Source organism: Perognathus longimembris, chromosome 1 (assembly GCF_023159225.1).
Source record: "Perognathus longimembris pacificus isolate PPM17 chromosome 1, ASM2315922v1, whole genome shotgun sequence".
NCBI classification, from domain to species: domain Eukaryota; kingdom Metazoa; phylum Chordata; class Mammalia; order Rodentia; family Heteromyidae; genus Perognathus; species Perognathus longimembris.
The window spans coordinates 49,623,324-49,641,341 of NC_063161.1; the positions used below are offsets into that span (position 1 = coordinate 49,623,324).

At 49.2% G+C, this 18,018-nt stretch overlaps 2 protein-coding genes across 3 annotated transcripts; one reads left to right on the forward strand and one right to left on the reverse strand.

Annotated features, from left to right (window-relative positions):
* The first annotated feature begins 212 nt into the window (after nt 1–212).
* On the forward strand, nt 213–10,707 carry Aaas (aladin WD repeat nucleoporin). Of its 2 annotated transcripts, none has more exons than XM_048363443.1 (16): nt 213–469; nt 979–1,106; nt 4,064–4,119; nt 4,347–4,438; nt 4,587–4,633; nt 4,884–4,982; nt 5,447–5,590; nt 8,223–8,343; nt 8,824–8,948; nt 9,090–9,150; nt 9,290–9,380; nt 9,757–9,850; nt 9,922–9,989; nt 10,097–10,178; nt 10,265–10,349; nt 10,464–10,707. In XM_048363443.1, exons 1-16 carry the CDS (start codon nt 347–349, stop codon nt 10,683–10,685), a joined length of 1,638 nt encoding a protein of 545 aa, XP_048219400.1. In that variant the 5' UTR covers nt 213–346; the 3' UTR covers nt 10,686–10,707. The 2 variants fall into 2 exon arrangements, with proteins under 2 accessions (XP_048219400.1, XP_048219408.1); XM_048363451.1 differs by having other exon boundaries at nt 333–469; nt 979–1,080.
* A 197-nt stretch (nt 10,708–10,904) lies between these two features.
* Nucleotides 10,905–17,985, reverse strand: Myg1 (MYG1 exonuclease). The gene is made up of 7 exons (XM_048363462.1): nt 17,741–17,985; nt 17,489–17,601; nt 13,293–13,452; nt 11,720–11,872; nt 11,511–11,633; nt 11,231–11,412; nt 10,905–11,118 (listed from the first exon to the last, which is right to left on the reverse strand). Exons 1-7 carry the CDS (start codon nt 17,936–17,938, stop codon nt 10,920–10,922), a joined length of 1,128 nt encoding a protein of 375 aa, XP_048219419.1. The 5' UTR covers nt 17,939–17,985; the 3' UTR covers nt 10,905–10,919.
* Nucleotides 17,986–18,018: the final 33 nt, after the last annotated feature.

The window sequence follows — 18,018 nt, forward strand, 5'->3', positions numbered from 1 at the left end:
TGGAGATTCAGAGCTGGGGAAAGTAGTAGTACCACAGGAAGCATCAACAAAACAAAACTTGCTCTGGCCCTTCATCAAAGGTTGGGCCTGTAGTCGGGTGCGCGCTGCGCCCCTCCGTCCGCCAGGAGGCGCTCGAGGAAGTCCCGGAAGCCTGTCCCGGGGCCGTGCGCGCACAGCTTTTCTGCCGCTTACTCTCTTTGATACTTCCGTTGAGCTTCGCGTCGTCATTTGTCCCGTGCGGCTACCCGTCCGCATACGAATCTAGCCCGGGAACTGAGAACCGGAGGAGTGCGGTCATCATTCGGGAGCTGGTCGGCTCCAGACGGCTCTCCTCCGGGCTGGCAAGATGTGCTCCCTGGGGTTATTTCCCCCGCCGCCGCCTAGGGGTCAAGTCACCTTATACGAGCACAATAACGAATTGGTGACCGGCAGTAGCTACGAGAGCCCGCCTCCCGACTTCCGGGGCCAGGTTGCCGGGGCGCGGGGGCGGGTCCAGGGGGAAGTGGGACCGGGCCGTGGGGCCAGGCCCGCGGGGCGGGAGATTAGAAGTGCAGACGTGTATTTTATGGCTGGTATTGGCTTATGAGGGATGCCAATGGTTAGTGAGGCGACCGTACAGAAAATAAACTAGGACGTGTGAGTACTAAGCTACTACAAGTTGGCGACCGTGTCTGGGACGGCTGGAAAGGCAAGGGTCTGATTGATCAGCAGCAGAGTTCCTGGACAGGACATTTATTGTTTGTTATTATTTAAGAGGGAGGCTTTGAGTTAAGTGTTTTCTAAAATGAATCCTGTGGAAAACTTGGGAGTTTTGCAGATAAGGAAGCCAAGACTTGTTTCTCACAATTTTTGTGGAAATGCAAAATAGATTTCTGGAAACTCTTATGCTTTGCCCAGGCAGGGGCTGGAGATGGAAGGGAGTTTAGCAAAGATATAGGAAAGAAAAGGACTCACTGTCACACCACCTCACTTTTACAGTGGATCAATCTTCCTGTCCTACACCTGACCAAGGATCCATTAAAGACCCCTGGAAGGCTGGACCATGGGACAAGAAATGCATTCATCCATCACCGCGAGCAAGTGTGGAAGAGGTGCATCAGCATTTGGTGAGGGATACATAACAGAGGGTTTCTTGAGCTATGGTCTACAGATCCTGGAGAAATTCTCTTCTGCCTTGAGCTGCTCTTTGGTTACTTTATTCATGCTCTGTTTCTGTAACTGCTATGTATCACAAAGCATATCAAATTATCAGTCCTTAGTATTGAATTCAAGGCCTAGAAACACATGTTCTGTTTCATTGCTAATGAGGTAACTTGCTTTCTGGTTTGATTATGTGAACCTGCTCCCTTGTGCCCACTTCATATCATTACTTCTGAGATTTTTTTTTTTTTTTTTTTTTTGGCCAGTCCTGGGCCTTGGACTCAGGGCCTGAGCACTGTCCCTGGCTTCCTTTTTTGCTCAAGGCTAGCACTCCGCCACTTGAGCCACAGCGCCGCTTCTGGCCATTTTCTGTATATGTGGTGCTGGGGAACCGAACCTAGGGCCTCATGTATCCGAGGCAGGCACTCTTGCCACTAGGCTATATCCCCAGCCCCTACTTCTGAGATTTTTGAAGCTTAGCAAGGTTAAGAATCTGTATTGAGGGGCTGGGGATATAGCCTAGTGGCAAGAGTGCCTGCCTCGGATACATGAGGCCCTAGGTTCGATTCCCCAGCACCACATATACAGAAAACGGCCAGAAGCGGCGCTGTGGCTCAAGTGGCGGAGTGCTAGCCTTGAGCAAAAGGAAGCCAGGGACAGTGCTCAGGCCCTGAGTCCAAGGCCCAGGACTGGCCAAAAAACAAAAAAAAAAAAACAAAAAAAAAAGAATCTGTATTGATTATTATATACATAGGTCATTCATTTTGCACATGTAGGTTTGGAGCCATATTTGCCTAGGTTCAGTTTCTGGTTGTACCATTTTGTTGTTTGGCTTTGGGCAAGTTACTTAATACTATATGCTTCAGATTCTTCATCTGTAAAATGACCCTCTCTTATAAAATTGTAGTGATAATTAAATGAGTTAACAGATGCTAAGCACTTAGAGAACAGGACCTGGCATTTAATTCCTTCACTGGTTAGATTTCTTCCTCATCATTATTACTACCATTGTCCTCTGTAGGAAATACTCTTGGAAATCAAGTTGGTGGGTTCAAGCATTCTTTTCATTTGTTATTTTGTGGATTTTTACCTACTGTTTTCCATCAAAATTGTACATAATTGTACCCTGGCTCAGTCCTGTAATCCTAGCTCCTCAGGAGACTGAGACCTGGAGGATTGTGTTTCAAAGTCAGCCCAGACACAAAAGTCAGAGAGATTCCATTTCCAATTAACCAGCAAAAAGCTCTACCATTCAAATGTTAGAGCACCAGCCATGAGCTAGCAGGCCAAGCAAGAGCTCAAAACCCTGAGTTCAAGCCCTCGTACCAGAAAAGAAAGAAAGAAAATCGTACATGTATTATCTGATTCCCAATAGTTGTGTTATCAATCCTTGGTATTTAGATTACAGTACAGTTTATTTGCATGCCCCTTTATGGGAGTGAAGTTGAACATCAATTCACTGAGCTATTAATTCCCAGGCTATTTTCTGCCTCCTCCTCTGGCTGCTGCCTCTTAGCCTTTCCCTTAAACATTGGCTCCCTTTCCCTTAAATATTGATGTTCCTGGGGATGGACTTCCATTGTGTGCACCAGACCTGGGTGTACACTACTTTGCCAAATACCCCTGGTGTGATACTCCACAAATTACATATAGCCTGTTCAAATCTAGTCTCTTAATTTTACTCTCCATATTTGCCTCTTCCCTGTTTTTTTTCATGTTAAGAAATGGTAATATTTCTCATCCAGAAACATATTGTTTTCAGTACTGAAGTTTGAACCCAGGGTTTTGAGCCTGCCAAGCAAATGTTCTATAGCTTAAGCCTCACTTCACCTCACCTCCAGTTATTTTTGCTTTAGGTGGTATTTTTTTGCCTAGATTTTTCACATAAAGGTGGCACTCTACCAGTTGAGGCACGCTTGTACTTCCAACTTTTTTTTTTTTTTTGGCCAGTCCTGGGCCTTGGACTCAGGGCCTGAGCACTGTCCCTGGCTTCTTTTTGCTCAAGGCTAGCACTCTGCCACTTGAGCCACAGTGCCACTTCTGGCCATTTTCTGTATATGTGGTGCTGGGGAATTGAACCCAGGGCCTCATGTATAGGAGGCAAGCACTCTTGCCACTAGGCCATATCCCCAGCCCAGTACTTCCAACTTTTTGCGGGTTAACTGTAGATAAGAATTTCTTAGACCTTTCTGCCTAGGCTGGCTTTGAACCACCATCTTCAGATCTTGGCCTCTTGAGTAGCCAGGATTACAGGTATGAGCCACCATCACCTGGCTTTATTTTGCTTGTAATTCAGGGTCTCACTGATTTTGTTGGGGCTATCCTCAAACTAGAAACCCTCCTGTCTCTGCCTCTAGAATAGCTGGGTTAACAGATAGGTGCCACCCCCTCAGTCCTGGGGCTTGAACTCAGGCCTTGGGCACTAACCCTGAGCCTCTTTGTGCTCAAGGCTAGCACTCTACCACTTGAACCACAGTGCCACTTCCAGCTTTTTCTTAGTAGTTCATTGGAGATGAGTCTCACGAACTTTTCTCCCCAGGCTGGCTTTGAACTATGATCCTCACATCTCAGCCTCCTGAATAGCTAGGATTACAGGTGCGAGCCACTGGTGCCCAGCTGTCATGTTTTATTTTTATTTTATTTTTTGCCAGTCCTGGGGATTGAACTTAGGGCCTGAGCACTGTTCCTGGCTTCTTTTTGCTCAAGGCTAGCACTCTACCACTTGAGCCACAGCGCCACTTCCGGCTTTTTCTGTATATGTGGTGCTGAGAATCCAGCCCAGGGCCTCATGCATGCTAGGCAAGCAAGTCTACCACTAAGTTACATTCCCAGCCCTGTCATGTGTTTTTAAGATGTATTTATTGAATGAGTGAAAGAGAAAACTATGAGAATCAGATTAGTCTAAGTTTCCCCTCCTTACTAGGCGTGATGTGGGCCTCTTTGGGGTGCTGAATGAAATTGCAAGCTCAGAAGAAGAGGGTGAGTGCTCCCACCTTTCCCAGTTTTGTGATTGGTGTCTCCCCTCCATGTTGCTCACTCTCTTTTCCTTTAGCTCAATCATTACTCTCTTTTACCTACCCAAATAACCCAGTGGTGTCTAGATCCTTTGTTGAACAGGACTTTGGGTGTTCTTGTCCTCACCGCCAAGGGTGCCCAGCCAGGGCCCTGTGAATGGTTCAGTCAGGGCTGTTTGCTTAATCCCACAGTGTTTGAGTGGGTGAAGACGGCCTCCAGCTGGGCCCTGGCCCTTTGTCGATGGGCCTCCTCGCTCCACGGCTCCCTGTTCCCCCATCTGTCTGTAAGTTGGGCTTCCTCCTAGCCCTTCCCTGGGAGGGCGCCACTCCCCTTCCCTGCCCGGTCAGGACTGGGTGGGATGATAGTAGTAGTTGGGGACAGGCACATGAGCTCATTGTCCAGTGTGTCTTCTATGGTCTGTGTTCTCCTAGCTCCGGAGTGAAGATCTGATTGCTGAATTTGCCCAAGTTACAAATTGGTGAGTGCACAAGTTCGGGACCTGTGTGGATGAAGTGTTTGGTACTTCGTTTGGGGAGAGGGAAGGCAAGGCAGAAACTACTCTGCCCACCACATCTTTACTCCTCATCCCCCGCCTACTCCTCCTCCCCACCACACCCTCAAAAAATAAAAGTAGAGGAGAGCCATCCTCACATGGAAGGGGTATCTGAGCTGCTAGACCGGTGAATGGGAGCGCAGTTGCTGATTCTGCCCACTCCTGCCCTGCCCAGGTCCAGCTGCTGCCTGAGAGTGTTTGCCTGGCACCCTCACACCAACAAGTTTGCTATAGCCCTGCTTGATGACTCCATCCGTGTGTATAATGCTAACAGGTGTGTGGGTGTGTGTGGTAGCTTGGGCTGGACCTGTCCACCTCCCCTCCCCTCCAGCATTGGTCCTGAGGACATCCTGCAGTTCTGTCCCTGAGGCTAGCCCTGGGACCCTTTCCAGGACTGGGATCAAGGGAAATATATAACCAGAAGTGCTTTCTCTCTAGACCTAGCTTATTGTTTTGTCCTGTAATATCCCATGTATCCCTGAGGCCTCGATGGATCAACCTGCTTCTTTTCCCACCCCCTTCCGCCTTGCCTCCCTCCTTTCCTTCCTGCCTCCCCCCCCCCACTTCCTTCTCTTCCTCCTGTGCTAGGGATCAAATCTGGGGCCTTGTATGTACTAGGCAAACACACTACCACTGAGCTACATCCTTGGCCCCTAGATTAGCTGTCTTCTCTGTGCTTTTGTCTTGATTGTACTTGGGTCTTTCAGTCTTAGTGTCCCTGCTTTGACTTCTCCTTAGCACGATTGTCCCTTCCTTGAAGCACCGGCTGCAGCGCAATGTGGCAGCTCTTGCCTGGAAGCCCCTCAGTGCCTCTGTCTTGGCTGTGGCCTGCCAGAGCTGTATTCTCATCTGGACCCTGGACCCCACCTCTCTGTCTACTCGGTGAGTCCTGGCAGCTTGTCTCAACTTGGCCTGAGGGTGTGCCACACCAGAGGTGGTGGGTTGTGAGTGTGGGAGTTGTTCTTGGTCCTCTCAGCATTTCCCAGGGCTATAGGAGAAGCGGACCTAAGGTCAGAAAAGGAAACTGAGATGCTCTAATTTAAAAGGTGGAACTAGGGACTTCTGGGGAGACTATATCATGGAATCTTTGATCCATGTGTCCTCTTTCTAGACCTAATCTTTACTTTATCCTCTGTTCTGCAATATTCTGATACCCCTAAACCCTGGTTGGAAAAGCCTGTGGTGATGGAACCAAAGATGGTCTCTCCCAGAGCACTGTCATACTTAAAGGAAAGGGGAAGGGAATAAATAAAAACAAGACCAGAACATGGAACTGGGAATGTGGCTAAGTGGTAGAGTGCTTGCTTGGCATATATGAAGTCCTGAGTTTGATTCCTCAGCACCACATAAACAGAAAAAGCCAGAAGTGGTGCTGTGGCTCAAGTGGTAGAGTGCTAGCCTTGAGCAAAAAGAAGCCAAGGATACTGCTCGGGCCCTGAGTTCAAGCACCAGGACTGGCCAAAAAAAAAAAAAAAAGAAAAAAAGAAGCTGGTATCCTACCACTTGAGCCATAGCTCTATTTTTGGCTTTTTGTGGTTAATTGGAGATAAGAGTCTCACAGACTTTCCTGCCTGGGCTGGCTTTGAACCACAATCCTGAGACCTCAGCCTCCTGAGTAGCTAGGATTACAAGTGTGACCCACCACGAGTACCCACCTTTTCTTCTTTTTGGTACCAATACTGAGGTTTGAACTCTATATTGACCTCACACAGCTTCTTTTGCTCAAGGTTGGCACTCTGCCACTTGAGCCACAGCACCACTTCTGGCTTTTTGTCTATATATGTGGTGCTGAGGAATCGAACCCAGGGCTTCATGTATACGAGGCGAGCACTTTTACCACTAGGCCATATTCTCAGCCTCTGGAGGGTAAGTCTTAATGATTCTTCTCCCAGGACATGGCTTTGAGCCATGATTCTTAGATCTCAGGATTATAATCATAAACTGACGTGCCTAGATTTGTTTGTTGTTGTTGTTTATCTTTTAGGCCTGGTTTCACTGTGTAGTCTAGGATGGCTTTGAACTTTTGACCATCCAGCCTCATCCTCCCAAGTGCTGGGATTACAGATGTGGAAATAGTGGCTTTACACTTTATATACAAAATAAACTACAATTAGACCAAAGAACTAAATGGAAATATATGAGAATATTTCTTTTCTATTCAGGATGATAGAATTATTAAAACCAGTAAGTTTAATTATATCCAGTATGAGCAAAGAAAATTGGAGGTTATACACAGTTGGTTAGAATATATAATGGTATAAACTTCCCAGATATTTTCTAATATATTTATTTTTTAAGAGGTGTAAACCTTTTTCACCCCTAGATCATACTCCAGATTACTGTGGCTTGAATTTGGGGCCATTGTACTTGCTACATAGGTGTTCTATCATTTCAACTACTTCCAAGCCCCCTTTTATTTTGGTGCCAGTCCTGGGGTTTGAACTCAGGGCCTAGGTGCTGTCCCTGAGCTATTTTGCTCAAGGCTAATAACTCTGTAACATTTGAGTCACAGCTCCACTTCCAGCTGTTTTTTGGTGTCTCATGGATTTTCCTGCCTGAGCTGGCTGGCTTTGAACCTTGATCCTCAGATCTCAGCCTCTTAAGCAGCTAGATTACAGGCATGAGCTACCTTATTGGAACCAATACTGGTTATATGGTGAGGTGGCAAGGGAAGAGGATGGCATACTTTCAGGTGGAGCCTGTACCTGCTGGGCCAGGTACCTGGCTCTGGTAATACAAGGCTGAATATGGCACAGCCTAGTGACAGAGGCCAGAATCTTTTTTTGGCCAGGGCTTGGGCACTGTCCCTGAGCTTTTTTTTTGCTCAAGGCTAGGACTCTATCACTTGAGCCACAGCACCACTTCTGGCTTTTTCTGTTTATGTGGTACTGAAGAATTGAACCCAGGGCTTCATGCATGCTAGGCAAGCACTCTACCACTAGGCCACATTCCCAGCCCTCCTCTTCTTCTTCTTCTTCTTCTTCTTCTTTTAACTTACATTATACAGAGCACATATAGAATCTTTATGCTTCTCTTTATTGTTTTTGGCATTACTTGGGTTTGAACTCAGGGCCTCATGTTTGCTATGCCTAACACCTTTATGGTAAGCAGGTGGGAGATATGCTGACAAGGAAAGGGGTTTCAGAGCCCATGTAGGGAATGGTAGGAAACCTGGAGAAGAGGAAGTGGAAGCCTTGTGGTCGTATCATAGGTGGCCCAGGATCATGGGTGGAGCATGACACTTGCCAGGGCAGCTCTTTCTCGGGACACTGTCAGGAGCTACTAGACTTCCCCTTCCTTCTCTGTGGACTCGTTCTCTGTCGACTTTCCAGTCGTAATATCCTTCCTTCACTTTTTCCCCCATCTTTAACATCTGTAATCCCTATGCCTTTTCCCCAACTTGGCTGTGAGCTCCAAGGGGCCACTAGGAGTGGGAGGTTCTAGCAGAGGCAAGGACAAGGAATGGCGGGGCCTTTCTTGCTGTCTTGACTCCTCCTCCATTTCCCCTTGGTAGGCCCTCTTCTGGCTGTGCCCAAGTGTTGTCTCATCCCGGGCACACACCCGTCACCAGCTTGGCCTGGGCACCCAGTGGGGGTAGACTGCTCTCCGCTTCCCCCGTGGATGCTGCTATCCTGGTGAGTTGATCTCTAGCTCTCAAGATGAGCCTTCTTCCAATGTTGGAAATGATCCCAGGGGAGGTGTGTGTGGGGGGTCATTGTCCATTCTTCAACTTGACAGGGGAAGCACCTCGCCCACACAGCCTCCTTAGCTCCAAAACCACCTGCTATCACTGTAAACAGAAGCCTTCTCCCTTCTCTTTTTTCATACATTAAAGAAGGCAGGGCTGGGGATATAGCCTAGTGGCAAGAGTGCCTGCCTCGGATACACGAGGCCCTAGGTTCGATTCCCCAGCACCACATATACAGAAAACGGCCAGAAGCGGCGTTGTGGCTCAAGTGGCATCTGCTAGCCTTGAGCGGGAAGAAGCCAGGGACAGTGCTCAGGCCCTGAGTCCAAGGCCCAGGACTGGCCAAAAAAAAAAAAAAAGGCAGCAGCTCATGTGAGCTGATAGGGTGCTTGAGTTTCTTGTCTCCCTCTCCTGTTCTCTCCTCTAGGTATGGGATATTTCGACAGAGATCTGTGTCCCCCTCCCATGGTTTCGAGGGGGTGGGGTTACCAACCTGCTCTGGTCCCCAGACGGCAGCAAAGTCTTAGCCACCACTCCTTCACCTGTCTTTCGGTGAGTGGGAGAAGGGTACCGGGAGGGCAAGGACTGAGAGAAAGGCACTTTCTCCTGGGGTCTGATGTGGGGAGGGCTGGGAGGCTGAACGGTTTTGGAGCCTGGAGGCCCTGATCTGTCATTTGCCTATCTTTGACTCAGAGTCTGGGAGGCCCAGATGTGGACTTGTGAGAGATGGCCTACATTGTCAGGGCGCTGTCAGGTAGGGGACTGTGATCCCAGAAGCTGGGGAGGCAATTCTCATGAGCCTCTGACCCCTACACCTGACTCCTCCTTTACTTCTTGTCCCTCCTCAGTGTTTATTGTCTGCCCTTCCTCTGCTCTCTGCTTCCTTACCCTAGACTGGCTGCTGGAGCCCCGATGGAAGCCGACTGCTGTTCACTGTATTAGGGGAACCATTGATTTACTCCCTGTCATTCCCAGAGCGTTGTGGTGAGTTAGGGCATTACTTCAAATGCAGGCCAGAGGGAGGCAGTAACCTGGAGGGTGCTACTCAGCAATAAAGGAAAGCACAAGCTGAGAAGCTGGACCTGGTGCCTCATGCCTGTAATCTTAGCTACTCAGAAGGTCAAAGGCTGAGATCTGAGGACCACAGTTCACAGCTAACCTAAACAGGAACATATATGAGACTCTATAATATCCAATGGAGGGGGGAAAAAGCTGTGGCTCAAGTTGTAGAACATCAGCCTTGAGTGCTGGCGCACACAAAAAGAAGCTGAGACTTGGAGGTATTGAGAGCTGTGGTGAGCTGGCAGGGGAGAGGAAGGGAGAATGCTTTCCTGTACCAAGAGCATGTCCTTGTCCTCAGGTGAGGGGAAGGGGTATGTTGGAGGTGCAAAGTCAGCAACAATTGTGGCAGATTTGTCTGAGACAACAATACAGACCCCAGATGGTGAGGAGAGGTGAGTTGAGTGTGCTGGAATGGCGGGAGGGGCCTCACCCCAGCACCCTGACCCCCTGTCCTTGCCCACAGGCTTGGAGGAGAGGCCCACTCCATGGTGTGGGACCCAAGTGGGGAGCGTTTGGCTGTGCTCATGAAAGGTAAGGGGAGATGAAGGGCTTTCTTAGGCCACTGTTACCTTCCCCATGATGGAGTGTGCCATGGCTAGCTGTGGTCCCCTCCCCCACCCAAGGCCCATTTCTTACAGGTAACCCCCGGGTGCAGGATGGGAAGCCAGTCATCCTCCTTTTCCGTACCCGAAACAGCCCTGTGTTTGAGCTACTTCCCTGGTAAGTGTGGGTCCTGCCCTCAGCACCTTCCCGCACAAAACCACATGGCACCTCCTTTCTCTTACCCATTCCTCTTCTTGCCCTAGCGGCATTATCCAGGGGGAGCCAGGAGCCCAGGCCCAGCTCATCACCTTCCATCCTTCCTTCAGCAAAGGGGCCCTGCTCAGTGTGGTGAGTACGGCTGGCTGCTGGGCTCGAGGAGCCCGGGGCCTTGGCTGCCATGCAGCTCTTCCATGAGCCTGTCTTGGGGCCCAGGCTCTGATACTTTCTCTCTCCTCCCTGCAGTGCTGGTCCACAGGCCGGATTGCCCACATCCCTCTGTACTTTGTCAATGCCCAGTTTCCACGCTTTAGCCCAGCGTTTGGCCGGACCCAAGAGCCACCAGCTGGAGGTGGAGGCTGTGTTCATGAGGTGTCACTCTTTACAGAGACATCCCCCACCTGTGCCCCTTGGGACTCTCTTCAAGGGCCATCTGCTCAGCCGTACTCCCCTCACCCGCATCTCTAATAAACGTTTGTCTTCCACTTGATGCTCTTTGCCAAGGAGTTGGATTAGGTATAGTGAGGAAAAAAAGGCATGGACTCTGAGAAGTTAAGATCCCGTTCTGTCTTCTTAGCTACTTGTAACTTGTAATGCAAATAGAAGACCTCATCTGTAACATGTTTTCTTGTTCCTACAACCAGGCACAGGTGGTGGAGGGCAATAACGGGATGAGGACCAGGCCCGTAAGAGAGGGATGTTTTATTGGCTTGGAGGATTGTCAGGAGGCACAGTTGCTGTGCGCTGGGTCAGGGTGGCCCGGGCCATGCTCAGGGCACCCTCTCGAGTGTGATGACCACCAATGAAGCCACTGGCATGGACGAAGATGCATCCGGGGATCCCACTCACTTGGTCCAGGGCCTCGTCCCGGAGACCACGCCATGGCTCTGGCAGGGGCAGCCTATAGTGAGCAGAAAGAAGGAACTGGGAGCAAATGGAGGCCTGAGGAGCTCAAAGGAGAGCAGATAAAACACCACAAAGGGGTGCACAGGGGCTCCTGGGGCTTTACTTACCGGCTTTGGAAAGAGTGGGGCTCCTTGGGCACACACTGGATTCGCCACTGTCCATTCTGGTCAGTGTAGATAACAAAGGTGATAGCCACTGGGGGGGAGAGCCCAGATTCCAAGTGGAACAGATGTTCTTTCCAGGGGCATCCGCCTTTCGCCAGTTCCACTATCTCCCCACTTGGGTCTACCTGAAAAGGAAGTAGGGCATGGCTAGGTTTGGGAAGAAGAGGCTGCCTACCAGTAGTCACACATCCTAGAGCCACAGTGCATCCTCTCAAGACGATACCTGGAATCGCTGGGCCAGGGCCTCTTCCACCAAGGCTCGGGCCGGCAGCCAGCTGTGCCGGTAGAAATCTAGTCTCTGTAAAAACTCCTCTTGAACCAGGTCCATTGCGCGCTTGAAGCCTGCCTGAGAAGGCTGGGAATCAGAACCTTGGTGCTGGCCATGAGGATCTTATGTACCTCAGGGTTCTTTGCCAGGGGCTCTCTCCGTACCTCAGTGTCCTGGTTGGGCTGGTTCCATGTGGGATTAAGCCGAGCCACCCGGGCACTCAGAGTAGTGGTCAGAGCATATCGGGGCTCCCCCTCTGCCCACTGGGAGATTCCATTGTCCACTGCATCCACCTCCTCTATGAAGTTCTCATACATCTAAAATAACAGCAGGGAAAGTGCTATTGAGGGAAACCTACCATTTGTGTAAATCCATCTATGCTATACCATGTTCATACGCTCAACTTGAGATCTTGGGGCAACTGGATGAGAGGGAGAATTGTGAAATTTAGGATGCTATGCTTCAAAGCCAGCCCAGGCAGGAAAGTCCATGAGACTCTTATCTCCAATAAACTACTCACAAAAAGCTAGAAGTGGTGCTGTGGCTCAGGTGGTAGTGATAGCAATAGCTCTGAGCAAAAGAAGCTCAGGGACCCAGGCCCTGACTTCAAGCCTCAGGACTGGGGGGATGGGGTGGGAAGAACCTCATGGTCTTTCCTGCCTAGGCTTGGCTTTGACCCACAATCTTCAGACCTAAGCCTCTTGACTAGCTAGATTACAGACATGAGCCACCAGTGCCCAGTTACTCCACTGCCCACTGATGCTGTCATGAAAGCAGAAGCTGGGGAGCTAAGTCAGAACTGGAGTCAACTGCCTACCCATAAAACAACTAAGTGAGGGATTTTCTTTGGAGGGATGGTGATGGGGACTGAGTGAATTTGAGGTTTGATGTATGAACTTTGTAGGAAGGTCAAATAGGTAGACACCTATTTTGACCCAGATGCACCAAAGCCACCAGCCCTGACTCCCAACATCCAGAAGCTGCTTGCAGGAGACACTGGTGGAACCTGGAGATGTTTTTATCAGAAGTCCCTTCCCACCAGTGAATTACTATGATGCCCTAGGCTCCCCTCTTCCTCCAGGGAAGCCAGACCTAACCCTTGTGCTTCTAAAAACCAGCTGCCTTCTCCACTCAAAGGTACTGAGCAATCTCCCCCTCGTCCCAGTCCTATGCTTGAACTCGGCCTGGGCACTGTCCCTGAGCTTTTTTGCTCAAAGCTAATGCTCTAACATTTGAGCCATAGCTCTACTGGCTTTTATTGGAGATAAGAGTCTTACGGACTTTCCTGCTGGGGCTGGCTTTGAACCATAATCCTCAGATCTCAACCTCCTGAGTAGCTAAAATTATAGGTATGTGCCACCAATGCTTGGCTCAAGCATTTGTTTTATGTATGTGAGGAAAAGCTGCCATACAATGTGAAATTCTGATTTTGTGATTTTCAAAGCCCTTCCTGAGAACGGTATAGAGGTTCACACCTGTAGTTCAGCTAAGGAGTTTAAGTCCAGCCTGGCCAACGACACCAGACCCCATCTCTGAAACAAAACACCTTATCCATGTGTTAAGTCATCCATTCCTCACACCCACCCAGGATGCAGATGGGAAGAGATCATAGTGCTGTGATAGGAGCCTGACAGGAGGGTGACCACCGGGTCCCATGTGGGCCAGGAATCCCTACCCAGTGCCTAGTATAGCGCTGGGGGAGATGCACATGGGGGCATCTCTGTCCTCAGTCCCCACCTTGTCATAGAGGGTGCCCACCATGCTGTCCTCTTCACTAGTGCCCAGCAACTTGGCCAGCAGCTTGTGCCCGAAGTGCAGATAGATGAGTCCCGCACTGCTCAGCTTGGTCTGCCACGGCTTCCCAGGGCACAGGGAGCTCATGGTCTCTGTGAAAGTCCTGAGGAGCACAGGGAGTTGGGGCTGAGGTGAAGGAGCTGGCCCTAGCTAACCCAGTGAGTGTGAGGGCACAGCGCAGACACGGGTGGCCGGTGGAGGGGGACACTACGTCAACAACAGCTAGCACTCAATTCTGACCACCTTCTAGGTTTTATGTTTAATACACTAAGGGCAAAGAGCTAAGATCCTGACCTTTCCTTTCAGATTCATCTGCTGGAGGTAGACAAACACACCAACCAAGCAACTACACAGACAGTCACTACCTGGGGGGATTGGGTCCGAAACCCCCTATGGAAACCAAAATCTACAAATGCTTAAGGTCTCTTATATTCTGTATGTCCTTCCACTATGCTTTAAATCATCTCTAGATTACTTATAATCGGGACACGGTTAATACAGATGTAGTTTAAATTAAAAAGTAACCGGGTGCCAGTGGCTCATGCCTATAATCCTAGCCACTCAGATGGCTGAGATCTCCAATTATCCACCAGAAAGTCAGAAGTGAAGGTGTAACTGAAGAGGCACAGCACTAGCCTTGAACAAAAAAAACTCAGGGACAGCACCCAGGCCATGAATTCAAGTCCCAAGATGGGCACATATACATAAATATCACAATAAAATACTCTTATAAAACTAATCATGCTATATTTTTTTAATCCATTGTTGGTTGAGCCCATAGATGAGGAACCCACAGATAGGGAGAGCTGACTCTACTCTAGCTAGGTTATAGTAAGGGAGAGGAGGTAGGTGATGAAGGAAAGGATTCAGGGAAATGTTTTCAGGTCAATCCTGAAAAATATAATGGGTATTCACTAGACAGATAAGGGATGAGAAAAGGCATTCCAGCAGGAGCATGTCTAGCCTAGAGCAGTCCCCTCATGGAACTGTAAGGCCACCTCAGTGGGGGGTTAAGTGGCAAAAGATAAAGGTGGAGGGGCTGGGAATATGGCCTAGTGGCAAGAGTGCTTGCTTCGTACACATGAGGCCCTGGGTTCAATTCCTCAGCACCACATATACAGAAAATGGCCAGAAGGGGCACTGTGGCTCAAGTGGCAGTGCTAGCCTTGAGCAAAAAAGAAGCCAGGGACAGTGCTCAGGCCCTGAGTTCACCGCCTAGGACTGGCCAAAAAAAAAAAAAAAAGATAAAGGTGGAACGGCAGGAAGGTACCATGCCCTGGAGGGCCTTGCATGCCACTGTGGACTTATCTGTAGATGGCCCTTTGGAGACTTTATGTAGGTAAGCACAGGTTAGTGCTGTACTAGCTAACATGGAGAACAAATTCAAGATCTACTGTAACGTTCCAGGTAAGAAAGGCAGGAATGTAAATAGTAGTGGGGTAGGTGTTAGGGAAGTACAGACTTCGGTCACAACTTCTAATACAAGAATTACATTTAGCGGGGGATATGGCCTAGTGGCAAGAGTGCTTGCCTCCTATACATGAGGCCCTGGGTTCGATTCCCCAGCACCACATATACAGAAAATGGCCAGAGGTGGCTCTGTGGCTCAAGTGGCAGAGTGCTAGCCTTGAGCAAAAAGAAGCCAGGGACAGTGCCCAGGCCTTGAGTCCAAGCCCCAGGACTGGCCAAAAAAAAAAAAAAACCAATTAAAAATAAAAAAAGAATTACATTTATGTTTTGGGTATTGAGGCTCAAACCCAGAGCCTTGTGCATACTAAGCACATAGTGTGCCACTGAGCTACACCTCCAGCCAACTCAGCTGTGATTCCTGACTACCGGTCATCTCGGAATCACCTACAGCACTTTTTTTTTCGCCGTCCTGGGGTTTGAATTCAGAACCAGGAGCACTGTCCCTGAGCTTTTTTTGCTCAAGGCTAGCACTCTACCACTTAAGCCACAGTGCCATTTGCAGCCTTTTCTATTTATGTGGTACTGAGGAATTGAACCCAGGGCTTCATGCATGCTAGGCAAGCACTCTACCACTAAGCCACATTCCTAGCCGACGGGGCTCATTTTTGTCCAGTGGCTTTTTATTATTAAATACTGGATATAGAATATAAACTATTCACAAGGTATAAAAATAAATGACACAATAATCCCTAAACAAAGTTAAAAAATGTAAGTTGAATGTATTGTTGATGGAAATAGACTTGCGAAACTGGATAAAGAGTGAACCAGTATAGAAGACAGAACTTAAGAGTACTGCTTACCTTAAGGGAGTGTGGAGGTTGGGATAAGGAATAAACACATAGGTACAGATGTAAAGATAATGTTCTAGGTCTTAGATTAAGAGACTGGTTCATAGGTGTTCACTTTAAGTTCTTCTATGTATCAAACATGGTACAATGTCTTAAGGTGCTTACAATCAAAACAATTTGAAAAGAGGAAGTAGTCAATAATGTCAAATGCCACAAAGGGCTGGTTAAAGGAAGTTGTGCCAGCTCCCTGGTCTTGTCCTGTCTCATTGAGCAGTTCCAGGAGGACACTAGGAGAGGGCAGCAGGGAAGAGAAGGAGAGGAGACACTGGAGTCAGCCATTCTTCAGAGAGCAGCTGAGATGTAAGGGGGAGAGACTAGGTTGTAAGTCCCAAAAGAATTTCTTCCTGCTGGGAGTTCACGCCTGTAATTCTAGCTACCAGAGTCTGAGATGTGAGGATCAGGGTTTAAAGCTGGACCGGCAAGATAATCCTTGCAACTCTTTGTCTCTAATTAACCATCAAAACATGTGGAAGTGAGGGCTGGGAATGTGGTTTAGAGGTAGAGTGCTTGCCTTGCATGCACGAAGCCCTGGGTTCCATTCCTCAGCACCACATAAAAAGAAAAAGCCGGAAATGGTGCTTTGGCTCAAATGGCAGAGTGGCTAACCCTGAATAAAAAGAAGCTCAGGGACAGTGCTCAGGCCCTGAGTCCCAAGCCCCAGGCCTGGCAAAAAAACCAAAAACCAAACAAAATATGTGGAAGTGGAACTCCATCCAGCTCAACTGGTAGAGCACTAGCCCGAACAAGCACAAAAGTATTATATATACAAACAAAGGAGAAAAAAGAGAAATAGGACTTTAAAATGTTTTTACAACTTCTCAAGGGATAATACTATTTTTATTTTTTCTGGTCTTGGGGCTTGAACTCAGGACCTGGGCACTGTCCCTGGCTTCTTTTTGCTCAAGGCTAGCACTCTGCCACTTGAGCCACAGTGCCATTTCTGGCCGTTTTCTATAGATGTGGTGCTGGGGAATCGAACCTAGGGCTTCATGTATATGAGGCAAGCACTCTTGCCACTAGGCCATATCCCCAGGCAGTGAGATTCTTTTGCTTAAGGAGAGCTCTAGCACCTGAGCTACAGTGCCACTTCTGGCTTTTTCTGAGTAGTTTATTGGTGGTAAGTCTCATGGACTTTGCTGCCTGGGCTGGCTTCAAATCTCGATCCTCAGATCTCAGCCTTTTGAGTAGCTAGGATTATAGGCATGAGCCATCAGCACCTGGCTGATAACTAATTTTAACAGCATAGTGGATTAGTGTAACAAAATATTTTAACTCAGTATTTTCTTTGTTTTCAAGATGGAAGAGGTTTGAGTAGTTTTAGGCTGTAGCAAAGGAAAAACGGGTGATAGTGACAGAATTGTAATGTGAAATCCCAAAGGAGAGAAAGTCACCACTGGAAAAGAGCTAACCTTCAGCAGAAAAAAAAAACACACCACACACACACAACCATTTTTTTCCAGAATTGGGAGAAGCTGAAGGTTTCTGAAGATGGGAAATTGGGGAAATGAGTGCAAAGAAAGCTCCATTTCTTTGAGGAGGCATGGGTGGGACTGTTCCCTGAGGGGTGAGGATTTGATGTGAGGGAAAAGGACTGCAGTGGTACTGTGGAGAATGGACTATTGTGAACAAGAGTTTCAAAGTGGAAGAGAGTAAATGAAGTCTGGATTGGGGCAGCAAGGAAGGAGGAATGGATTCCCATTCAAGGGTTGCTGAGTAACTGGAAGCCAGCAGAGGTCGTGCATTAAGGAGATATACCAGAGGGTTAGTTGCGGCCACAAGCCCAACCCTGGGGTCTGACTTCAAAGGTATGGGGAAACCCACCTCTGGTGATGGTCATAGCGGTGTCTCTGTGGGTCGTACTCGCCACCCACATCCACAACGATATCACATGAAGCCAGTTTCTCAGGATCCCGGGTCCGCACAATCTCTGCATCCTGTAGGGGGACACAGGAGGTGAGGGGCTGCCGGCAGGGAGGGGTCAGGGGCCCCCGTGGGGAATGCGGGCGGGGAGGGGCCGGGGACCCCCGTCGGGGACGCGCTCCGGCCCCGTGGCGCGCGGTCCCTGCAGTTCACCTCGTAGTCCGGCAGGAGGCGGAGCAGCGCGCACGCCAGCGCCTCGTCGCAGTGGAAGGTGCCGTTGTGCGTCCCAATCCGGGGCTGCGCCATGAGGCCGCTGCGAGGCCTTTTAGGGGGAAGGATGGGGTCCGGGCTAAGCATGCGGCAGCGGGCCTGGAGGGACCCGGACAGCAGAAGCAGGAAGCGGCGGCTCATGCGCCTCCGGAGGCCGGAACGAACTTGGACCCGGAAGGGGAAGCGCCCGCCAGGCCCCACTTCCGCTTGCCTGCGGTTCC